The sequence below is a fragment of the Doryrhamphus excisus genome, chromosome 19 (assembly GCF_030265055.1).
Source record: "Doryrhamphus excisus isolate RoL2022-K1 chromosome 19, RoL_Dexc_1.0, whole genome shotgun sequence".
NCBI lineage: Eukaryota > Metazoa > Chordata > Actinopteri > Syngnathiformes > Syngnathidae > Doryrhamphus > Doryrhamphus excisus.
In genome coordinates, this window is record NC_080484.1 from 16,056,423 (window position 1) to 16,068,925 (window position 12,503).

The 12,503-nt window shown below is 37.7% G+C and overlaps 1 protein-coding gene across 1 annotated transcript in view; it reads right to left on the reverse strand.

Annotated features, from left to right (window-relative positions):
• The window catches only part of atp6v1ba (ATPase, H+ transporting, lysosomal, V1 subunit B, member a), a 33,577-nt gene that overhangs the window by 17,737 nt on the left and 3,337 nt on the right, over nt 1-12,503 (reverse strand). Inside the window, exons 2-3 of the mRNA XM_058056662.1 lie at nt 1,650-1,705; nt 1,393-1,491 (exon numbers count right to left, since the gene is read on the reverse strand). Coding sequence (XP_057912645.1) covers nt 1,393-1,491; nt 1,650-1,705 — 155 coding nt within the window. The remainder of the gene's footprint in view (nt 1-1,392; nt 1,492-1,649; nt 1,706-12,503) is intronic.

The following is a 12,503-nucleotide window of genomic DNA, read 5'->3' on the forward strand; positions in this document are numbered from 1 at the left end:
TTGGCCATTTGTGGATAATGGCTCTTATTGTGGTTGGCTGGAGTCCTAAACCTTTAGAAAAGGCTTTTTTTCCACATTGATAAAGCTCAATTTATCTCAATTATGTTATGTTTTAACAATGACTTTTTCACACGGGGTAGATTGTCATGTTTTTTTTCTCTCTTAATAATAAATAATATTTACATATTTTGATAATCTGAAAAATTGGAGTGTGACAAACACGCATAAAAATAAGTCATCACTGTATTTGCAGCTTGGTACTAAAAGAGTAAAGACATTGAGGAATGTTTCTTGGTGGGTATAAAATTATTTTGAAAATGATAGCGGTCTCGTCTACTTCATGTTATCATCATATTGATGATATTAGCATCAATATTAGCACGGCGGATCATGCAAACTCCACACAGAGATGGCCGAGGGTGAAATTGAACTGGGGTCTGTTAGCTGCGAGGTCTGCGCGCCAACCACTCGACCACCGTGCAGCCCTGTCATTGTAACAACTACAGTCATTCATTCATTTTCTACCGCTTTTTCCTCACGAGGGTCGCGGGGGTGCTGGAGCCTATCCCAGCTGTCTTGGGGCGAGAGTCGGGGTACACCCTGGACTGGTCGCCAGCCAATCACAGGGCACATATAGACAAACAACCATTCACACTCACATTCATACCTATGGACAATTAACCTAGCATGTTTTTTGGAATGTGGGAGGAAACCGGAGTACCCGGAGAAAACCCACGCATGCACGGGGAGAACATGCAAACTCCACACAGAGATGGCCGAGGGTGGGCTTGAACCCGGGTCTACTAGCTTTGAGGTCTGCACGCTAACCACTTGACCATTGTGCAAATAATAATGCTCATGAATTCCCTGGCGAGCCTTTACTGCCATCTCGTTGCTCCTCGCCTCCGCCTTTGTCACATTGACACAACCCCCACAAATAGCTGTCCTCAGCTATGCCTGCCGGAAAATAGCAGTACATTAAAAAAAAAAAAAAAAAAAAAACACTGGCTTTGAAAATACTCAAATACAAAAATTATTTTTTTTTGTATTATTTTTTGCTAATTAACCTAGCATGTTTTTTTTGGAATGTGGGAGGAAACCGGAGTACCCGGAGAAAACCCACGCATGCACGGGGAGAACATGCAAACTCCACACAGAGATGGCCGAGGGTGGGAATTGAACCCTGGTCTCCTAGCTGTGAGGTCTGTGCGCTAACCACTAGACCGCCGTGCCGCCCCCTCCAGGACATTAAATAAACTAAATTAAAATAATATATAGTTAATAATTCCATGGAAAAATAATCTTTTTTTTTTTCTTTTGTCATGACCGAAAGGAGCCGTGGGTTGACTAACCCTGGACTAAGACAAAAAAAAATAAAATTTTTGATCTCACCTGAACCACTGCTTTGGACCCAATCACCTCCAAGACTTGACCGCTCCTCTTGGTGCCGTCAGGCAAGGTCAAATGGACAATTTCAGCATATCTGGGGAACTGAATGAAACATCGACTTCAGCCATCACTGCATTGCTGCCCAATGGCAACCAAAATCATACGGAATTGGATCATCTCAGTAAGATACGATGGTTAGCACACAATACAAATCAATCAACAGTGTTGCGCTAACACTCCCGCAGCGAATAGATGCTCACCTTGACATTATCCAGGATGACCAAGGGTCCGTTCACACCCGTCACCGTAGAGTACGCTGAAAAAGAAGAGACACTTCATTGCTCCTTTTGCTGAAATAACAGCCATTCATTCATTTCCTCATTTTCTTTTGGCGGCTGAAAGCTACCAATCAAGGTGGAAACAAGCATACTTCCTTACAGCCGTCACCGCTACGCTGAATAATCACATGCTGACCTTTCGCGCTATGCTTTCATGCACTCGCAGGTCCAAATGTCAGAAAAAAATTAAAACACTGACTTGATTATGAATGGCTTGACAATTGCCCTGACACGAGGCCATATTCTGAGCGTATCCATAAAAGACAGTAATAATGGATCAACAGTAACCAAGGTGAGGGGTGGGGGGGTACATCATGTGTCCTCCTGCAAATACTTGAAGTAAAAGTACTGGAAGAAGGTGCACCGTCTTTCTTATTAAGCTGTCATTTTCCTTGTCATCCAGCATCATATCCTTCAGCTCATTCACCAGTAGTTTGATATCAATTCACATATTTCAAAAACAAATTTTCCATAGAATTTTCCAATTTTTCCATAGAATAGTAGAATATAGAATAGTCTTTTATTGTCATTGTAACATATTCATTCATTCATTTTCTACCGCTTGTCCTCACGAGGGTTGCGCGGGGGGGGGGGGGGGGGGGGGGTGCTGGAACCTATCCCAGCTGTCTTGGGGAGAGAGGCGGGGTACACCCTGGACTGGTGGCCAGCCAATCACAGGGCACATATAGACAAACAACCATTCACACTCACATTCATACCTATGGACAATTTGGAGTGGCTAATTAACCTAGCATGTTGTTTTTTTTTTTTTTACTTCTAAGGGCCAGTGGTGTCATTAGGCCTATTTTAAAATCTTCTTAAGCCCCCCGAAATAATTTTTTGTTTTTTTTATAGATTTTTTTTTATAGATTTTTTTTTTTTTTTTTACAAAAAAAAAAAATTTTTTTGTAAATTTTTTTACAAAAAAAAAAATCTCCAACAAATTGTATATAAAAGCAAGCTAATAAGCAAGCCAATAAGCAGGCTAATACTAGCCTACTACTACTAGTAGTACTAATAATCATTAACTGGTGGCCAGCCAATCACAGGGCACATATAGACAAACAAACATTCACACTCACATTCATACCTATGGACAATTTGGAGTGGCCAATTAATCTAGCATGTTTTTTTTTTTGTTTTTTTTTACTTCTAAGGGCCAGTGGTGTCATTAGGCCTATTTTAAAATATTCTTAAGCCCCCCTAAATAATTGTATTTTTTTTTATAGATTTTTTTTTTTTTTTACAAAAAAAAAAAAATTTGTACATTTTTTTACAAAAAAAAAAATCTCCAACAAATTGTATATAAAAGCAAGCTAATAAGCAAGCCAATAAGCAGGCTAATACTAGCCTACTACTACTAGTAGTACTAATAATCATTCACTGGTGGCCAGCCAATCACAGGACAAACAACCATTCACACTCACATTCATACCTATGGACAATTTGGAGTGGCCAATTAATCTAGCATGTTTTTTTTTTGGTTTTTTTTTACTTCTAAGGGCCAGTGGTGTCATTAGGCCTATTTTAAAATATTCTTAAGCCCCCCTAAATAATTGTATTTTTTTTTATAGATTTTTTTTTTTTTTTACAAAAAAAAAAAATTTGTACATTTTTTTACAAAAAAAAATCTCCGACAAATTGTATATAAAAGCAAGCTAATAAGCAAGCCAATAAGCAGGCTAATACTAGCCTACTACTACTAGTAGTACTAATAATCATTCACTGGTGGCCAGCCAATCACAGGACAAACAACCATTCACACTCACATTCATACCTATGGACAATTTGGAGTGGCTAATTAACCTAGCATGTTTTTGGAATGTGGGAGGAAAACCGGAGTACCCGGAAAAAAACCCATGAAGAACATGCAAACTCCACACAGAGATGGCCGAGGGTGGAATTGAACATGTGTCTGTTAGGTGAGAGGTCAGCACGCCAACCACTCCACCACCGTGCAGCCCCGTCATTGTAACAACTACAACGAAATTGAAAAAGTGCCCAACAGTCTTTTTCTATGTGTGTATGTTCTATGGACGTACAGTACAGGACGTGATGCTGCGCTAGTGTTTCCCCTCCCATTCATCACAGCTTTGATACTCCCAGTCCTAATTAGCGGCATAGTGGATGCACCCCACTGGGCCAGGTGTTATCCTTTCATACAGTATGGCTCCGGTGATTGACATATAAAAGCACATAAAGCCTATATGATAGAAGAGTTGTGCGTCAGGTGTTCCGATGCACACAATGATGCATTGTTGCACACTCAGCTTTGGTTCTTCCGTGGACTGGCCCACATTATGAAGTGGACTTGGGGTTTTTCACCCTTTAAAAAGGGGTGCACTATCCTTAGACCAGGGGTGCTCACACTTTTTCAGCATGCGAGCTACTTTTAAAATGACCGAGTCAAAATGATCTACCCACTACAAAAATGCAAAACATCTATTTATTTTCAAATGTATTGAGGATTATTTGTACGTACAATGTATGTTGATGTACCTTACATAACCAAATGAGCCAATATTGCAAAACACACATAATTAACTATTAACATTTTTTGTAATTACCTGAGTTTACTTTGATGACTTGCACTGAATTGAATCAGCCAGGGATGCATAGTCGGGACAGTAGCTGCTGATAGCCAGCCTCGAGCACACTTCCAAATGTTTATCAGTTATGGATAATATCCGTATCATAATATCCGTATAATATTCCATATCCGTATGGAAGTGATATGTTTTTTGCCTTTTTACTTGGTCCAGTTTTTGCCTTTTTACTTGGTCCAGCTCCTTCACTCATTTTAGTGACCATAAACTTTAGCGAGGGCTTAAAATCTGACGCAATTCGCCGACTAGCTTAGCACTTTGCATCGTTGTTTACGCATGAGCGGTGACCTAAAGGTCAAAATTCAGTTGTCATCTGACTGGTTGTCCTGTATGTCAATCAAGTAACGGGGATGGATGATAGGCTGACATCGTAAGTTCTGCTGCACTTAGAGACGTTGTTTGATTTGATTGGTCGCCCGAAGGGCAACATTCAGTTGTCATCTGAATGGCTGCCCTGTATATCAATCAAGTGACGGCATTGATGCTAGGATGATATTTTTTTAATGTCACGCTGCAATCGACCAGCGATCGACCAGTACCACCTCCGCGATCAACCGGTAGATCGCGATCGACTTAATGAGCACCCCTGCCTTAGACAAACAATAGCTTGATTGACCTGATTTACTGTGATTATTTTTGAGGTTTTTCAGCCGAGTGTGTGTGCGTTCACGTCTACTTATTCCTAACTACAGTTGCAACAAAAATCTCAGTTATGTAATATAATGCTATTTTGCTATTCCAGCCATTGCTTTTGGACATAAATATTTAAATACCCTCTGGTTTCAGCTTCTTATACAGCAATATTTACCTCCATTAGTAGTGTTTTATCCCAGTTGAGGAAACTGTCCGTTCACCTTGTTCATTCTACAGTAAACCGTAGAACCGTAGATTATTATATTTATTATATTAATGCTAATCATTATATTAATTATATATAATAATATTGTTATATTCGCATATTTTACATAATAATAATATAATAATTATTATTTTAATTATAATATTTTATTATTTTTAAAATATTTAAATATAAATATAAAATAATAAATAATAATAGCAGATTGCATGACAATTTTACAGATACAATAATACCAGGTGGACTGTTACGTGTAAAATATATAGTCTGCCCCCCTCCCCGGAAATTTTGTTATATCAATGCGGACCGCGAGTCAAAAATTTTGCCCACCCCTGGACTAGACAAAAGTTGAACTCCTTTGGAAGGTGTGTGTCCCGTTACATCTGGGATTTGAGGGGAAAAAGAAGAGTCAAATATGGTGGTGGTAGTGTGATGGCCTGGGGTTGTTTTGCTGCTTCAGGACCCGGAAGACCTGCTGTCATAAATGGAAGCATGAGACTTTCAGAACTCTGTGTCGGTAGATAAGATGAGATGGCTATCATACGGGAGGATCGGACGATCAATCATCTCCCAAATTGAAGCAAATCGATCATGGGCCGCCCGATCGATAAACTCATGTTTACTAATTGTAAATATCTTCTGAATGAAAAAGCAACACACACGGTGCCTTTGCTGGGCAAACATCATGGAGTTGTTTTTTTTTTTTTCCTTCAAAGCCACCTTCATCTAAACATCCTCTTGAAAATGTCATTAAATGTTGAAGATTATGTCATTTACTGGTTGGCCCTTTCTTCACACAAATGCCATAGAAGCCATGTTGGCCATGTTTTGAAAAAGAAATAATAACTATACTTAGTTTACAAATTGCCAGAGGATCTGAAAAGGGCTCCATACAGCTACTGTATTTACTGACGGGTGATGGTAATGTGGGGAAAATTGGGCTACATAATTATAGAGAAACATCTTTGCAATCTGGATGTCTACAACATCTTCATGGTAGATGGAGTCTCTCAGAATTCAATGAAAAGCGACTTGGCTACGCGTTTGCTCATTTGGGAACCGCCATCATGTTATACGCTAGCCCAGGGGTCGGGAACCTTTTTGGCTAAGAGAGCCATGAAGACCAGATATTTTAAAATGTATATCTGTGAGAGCCATATATATTTTTTTAAACATTGAATGCAATAAAATGTGTGCATTTTTATGTAAGACCAACAGTTTTAGATATAATGGGCTCTAATTACGTAGACCAGGCACACTACCCCACGCCAAGGGGGTGTGGCCAGCACACTTTCGTGAGCATCGCAGTGTCTAATAATAAATCAAATACTTGCTGCCATTAATGCAACTTCTGCTGCTGCATGGTTTTGCACCATACTCAGTATATTTCATTCTTTTGGCCATCTTCACCAGAAGGCTTGGTTCTGCAGCTTTAGCTAGGTGACTATTTGACTAAAAGGAAACTAAAAGTTTACATTTACATCTTAATGACCGAGGTACACTACCACATTACCCAGTAATAATGGAGTTTTGGTGTTTGACCTGGAAAATATCATCAGGAAAGATGGATATGGTTGGCCGTATTGCAGTAGAAAATAGATGGACGGATTAAAATGCATAAGAAAGTTGTTGATTTTGAATATTTTTAACAGTGATTTCTGTGATGTTTACTTTAAAATGTTAGCAAACATACATTTTTATTGTGGTAAATGCTCGAGAGCCAGATACAGTCATCAAAAGAGCCCTACCTGGCTCCCGAGCCATAGGTTCCCTACCTCTGCGCTAGCCAAAACACCAGAATAAGACATTAGCGACGACTCGCCCGGTGATAAATCATGATCAAAATACTAAAAAATAGCGGTCATCACATTGTCAGCTAATGATTGAATGGCAACTGGACCGTTCAGGTGATCTTTGAAGACCTTTGACCTCCTCAACCTTATCATAGATGGCTTTTTTTGGAATCAAACACAATCATCCCCCCTCTTTTTTGTGCCTTCTAAAAACAGTTAAAAAAAAGAGGCAGCTAAGAACGCATATAATGGGACGCACCTATCCCGCTTGTAAAGTCTTCCGGAAAAAAAAAACAAAAACTCCAAAAAGCACCAACATGGATCCATTTCCATCATGTGACCCACATTAATGGAAGGTCCAATAAATTTAGGAATGGTTTAGCTCTTCGGTGGCGTCAACGACTGACCACTGGTACCCTTTAATGACAACATCCGTGCAGGGAAATCCAGACTCCCTTTTCTCCAGCTTCTCCTTGAGGACCCCCAAGGAGTTCAAAGGGCTGGGTCTTGACTGAGGCCTCCTACCAGTTGGACATGCCCAGGAGGAATCTCGACCAGAGCCACCACCTCGGAGGAGTCCACCTTTGGTCATGACCACAGGTGTGTCTACATCAGGGGTGGGCAAACTATGGCCCGGGGGCCACATCCGGCCCGCCAAGTGTTTCAATATGGCCCGCCTGTTTTTTTCCAAATATTTCATTTGAACTCAACATACAACCTGGCATCGTGGCTTGGGACAATTTTTTGATGGTTGAGGTAGCTGCTTTATCAATTTCGTTATTTGATGTGGTCTGTTACAAAATGCTCCTGTAAAAAGGGACACAAGCACATAATAATAATAATAATAATAATAATAATAATAATAATAATAATAATAATAATAATAATAATAATAATAATAATAATAATAATAATAATAATAATAATAATAATAATAATAATAATAATAATAATAATAATAATAATGTTGTCAATAATGATAATAATACTACTATTATATTAATATTGTTGTTAATAATATTAATATAATAATGGTAGTAATATTACAAAATACTCCTGGAAAAAGGAGCACAAGCACAATAATAGTAATACAAATAATGATAATAATACTACTATTATATTAATATTGTTGTTAATATTAATATAATAATTGTAGTAATATTATTAATATAACAAAATAATAATAATAATAATAATATAATATAATAACATTACTATAACTAATAATAATAATTCTAATAAAAATAACAATAATAATAATAATAATAATAATACATTGAGAAACACAGTTTACATCAAATAAATGATTTCAAAGTGCACATATAGCAGATTGCATGACACTTTTACATGTAAAATATGTGTAAAAATATAGGTGTAAAAATGGACTGTTACGTGTAAAATACTACATAACCCCCCCCCCCCCCCCCCGTCAATTTTGTTAAATTAATGCGGCCCGCGAGTCAATAAGTTTGCCCACCCCTGGTCTACATGGTGGAAGCATTAGTTGGTTGGAATACCCTTCCATACTGCTTCCATACTGCCATGTTCATTAACAGAGTGGAGGTATTCCCCAATCCATGCAACATATGCTCCCTCCCCCACCCCTCCAAACCACGGAAAATAGCTATCTTTGTACAGTATTGTGCCGAAAAGCCTAAACGGTTTCTAAGAGGGGGGGAAAAAAATGAAGGGTTTTCAAGACTGATTTATTGTTCTTCCTTTTGGGCACCAAGCCTGGAGTGTATAACTTTTGAATATGTAGTTGCACTTTTCCCATCATGATAAAAACCAAACTAGGGCACTTGAGCGTCGGCTATTATGGGGCATTTCAGTTTTTAAAAAAAAAAAAAAAAAAAACCTTAAAGGCAGTTTGCTCTGGCGCAAACTTCTCTAGCCCTTTTACTACTTCAACTGGAGTACGGCGGTCTGTTGGCGTGGCATGCAATGGCGGCGCGGGTCATCCTGCAGCCTGTTCAGCTGCCAGAGCCTTTGTGAACAAAGATGTTAATTGGTCCTAATCTGCCACTACAGGCTGTTTTGGTAGCCTGACCTCACACCCTGAAGGACACCTTGGTGTGAAATACTGAATGGGCCCTTCAAGTGCCGGAGAAAAGAGGCACAGAGCATTCCAACACAATTCCATTTCCCAGTTAAAAAGGGTGATTGGGTGGGGGGGCAGCGTGCTTTGGTGAGGAGTGGGCTGTCGGGAGCGGGGGGGGGGGCTAAGCAGCCGGGATGGAGATGGGGCGCCGGCGTTCAGACAATAAATGAGTTCAACAAAGCTGCGGCTTGCTGTGATACGCAGCTTCAGATTCACATCTTAGCTGCAGCTACAAGCCATTCCCACAGCCCCGCTGAATGCTAACATGCTAATTACCCCGCAAAACGACACTCATCACATCTTCCTGCTAAGCTCGCCGCCAGACTTTTATTAAAAAGAATTGTAATTGAAATAAATTGTGAAGTGTCCAATGCAGGGGTCTCAAACACGCCCGCAGGACGCTAGTTTGAGTCCCCCCCGCCTTGATATGAAAGTTTAATGTTAGTGCGACCCGCGCAAGTTTGATATGGATGCTGTATGGTATCATGTACCAGGAAAAAATATTACGTTTGATTAATGTTCATGTTAAAGGTTAAATAACGTAATAGTTATCCTCCCTATCCGTGTGGAAGTGGTAAGTTTTTGGCTATTTAAGTTGAAAGGAAATAACTTGAAGGCTAAAGTTTAGGTCGCTAGCTCTCTAGTTTGCGAGTTAGCATGTGTCTCAAGACCCTGCAGTTGCGCAATATGTTGTAAATAAAAAGAGTATAAATGTGACTATAGTCGTGTTTTGTCATGTCTACAGGGCTCTAATAATGCTTTGTTCATTTTAATATGAAAAAAATAATTTGTCTATCCACCAACTATATGTTGTTTCTTAAGTTTTTATTATTTGTCGTTTTATTATTATTATTATATTTATTTATTACTGATTGATTTTCTTTATTCTTGATTTGTTTATTTATTGTTCATCTTATTTTGTGCAGAAAAATAAAAAGTAATATATTTGAGAACAGTGGAATGTTTTTTCAGAGCTTTTATTGTAGAAAATCGGAACCAAAGCACTGAAAAAGTTTGTATATTTTTCTGTTTTTAATAAATGTTTTTTTTGGAAAAACCTGATGCGGCCCAGCCTTGCCCAGACCCTAGCTCCAGTGGCCCCCCAGGTAAATTGAGTTTGAGACCCCTGGTCCAATGGAATGGGCTTTCCACTAAATAATCAACCTGGCCTATTTTGGTATAATGATACATAAGGGACTAGAAACCAATTCCAAGTCCTCAATCATCCACTGTGCTGAGGCTAAGTAAAGAAGACATAAGGACGTTGAGCCATAGGACTGGTTATTTGTGTACAACAGGTCACATGATTTAGTTCCTGTTTGACAGAAGTACAGAAAGAAAAACGAGGTCTTTTCTGGCGCTGACGAGCTTGTGCGTCAGGAAAAGAAACTTTTAGAGAATAAGACTGATTTCACAGAATTGCCTTCCACGGTGACAGATGAGACTTTAATTGATCACAATGACATTATGAGCATTAATTAAGTCTTGACAAAAGTGGCGCAGCGCCGTGCTCCGTCTTTTCACCGCACTGCAGAATGCATGACTAAAACAAAGACGAGCCGTCTCATGGGCTAATAGCTTTTGTCCCACTTGACACCAGAGACACAAAGGCCTCTGGAAAACAAAAGACAAACGTCTTCAGTTTGTTTATTTTCTTCTTCCATTTTACGGTGTTCTTCAATCTCAGCGCTTTGAGAAGCCCCCCTTCCCCCCAAAAAAATTACTGTATCTTACCATTGTGATCTTATGAACCACTTATGTCCATTTATTACACAGTCCTAATTCATGGTGGTTCCATGGTAGTTCCACCAAGTAGGATTCAATAAATTGAATATTTTCATAGATACTATGGTAATGGTTTAATTTCATTTGAACATGCATCAGATTCCAATTGAGTGCATCCCATAATCAGTTCCCAGTTCCACATGTCCAAAAGGAGTAGGAAGAAGCAAAGCTTATTAAATCCTACCCCTCCATCTGGTACTTTTACAATCACTAACTGTTACATTTGTCCACTTCTTTATTTTATAAATTTTAATTAATTTTAATTTTAATTTTAATTTTAATTTTAATTTTAATTTTAATTTTAATTTTAATTTTAATTTTAATTTTAATTTTAATTTTAATTTTAATTTTAATTTTAATTTTAATTTTAATTTTAATTTTAATTTTAATTTTAATTTTAATTTTAATTTTAATTTTAATTTTAATTTTAATTTTAATTTTAATTTTAGATTCCAATTGAGTGCATCCCATAATCAGTTCCCAGTTCCACATGTCCAAAAGGAGTAGGAAGAAGCAAAGCTTATTAAATCCTACCCCTCCATTTGGTACTTTTACAATCACTAACTGTTACGTTTGTTCACTTCCTGCTTTCATAATATAATTTAAGTTTTTTTTATGTATTTTATAAATTTTAATTTTAATTTTAATTTTAATTTTAATTTTAATTTTAATTTTAATTTTAATTTTAATTTTAATTTTAATTTTAATTTTAATTTTAATTTTAATTTTAATTTTAATTTTAATTTTAATTTTAATTTTAATTTTAATTTTAATCAGATTCCAATTGAGTGCATCCCATAATCAGTTCACAGCTCCACATGTCCAAAAGGAGTAGGAAGAAGCAAAGCTTATTAAATCCTGCCCCTCCATCTGGTACTTTTACAATCAGTAACTCTTACATTTGTTCACTTCCTGCTTTCCTAATATAATTTAAGTTTTGTTTTTTTATGTATTTTTTTTATTTTGATTTTCATCAGATTCCAATTGAATGCATCCCATAATCAGTTCACAGCTCCACATGTCCAAAAGGAGTAGGAAGAAGCAAAGCTTATTAAATCCTACCCCTCCATCTGGTACTTTTACAATCAGTAACTCTTACATTTGTTCACTTCCTGCTTTCCTAATATATATATATATTTTTTTTTAATTAAGTACCAAACCACTTTAAATGGTAGTCACTGTAATTGAATGACTGCCACATATCAACTACAGTATTTAATGGTAATGGTGGAACTGTGAAGACGGTGAACTTAAACTTAGAAATTAGTGAAAGCTGAATAGTGCTTGCATCCACACCCAGAGATGTTTGGTTGGTTGGTTCAATTCCTGATTCGAGCTCAAACTACTTTAGCGTTTTTTCCACAGCATTTTAGCCCAGCTTCAGCTTTCCAATGGCTCCTGTGTTCATTCTCAGTTTCGATCAAAGCTTTTCAGTTTCGCCTCAGCTTTTTCGAATTCACACGCTGACATCATCTATGTTTATGTTGACTTTTTAGTTGGGACCATCATGCATAATTCGCAAGTCGCACGTTTACCCCCCCTACGTAACATGACCTTCTGAATGAGCAGTGCCCCATTATGCAAATCATCATCGCATCAATCAATATTGTGGACTAAAAAAATGTGAGAATTTGC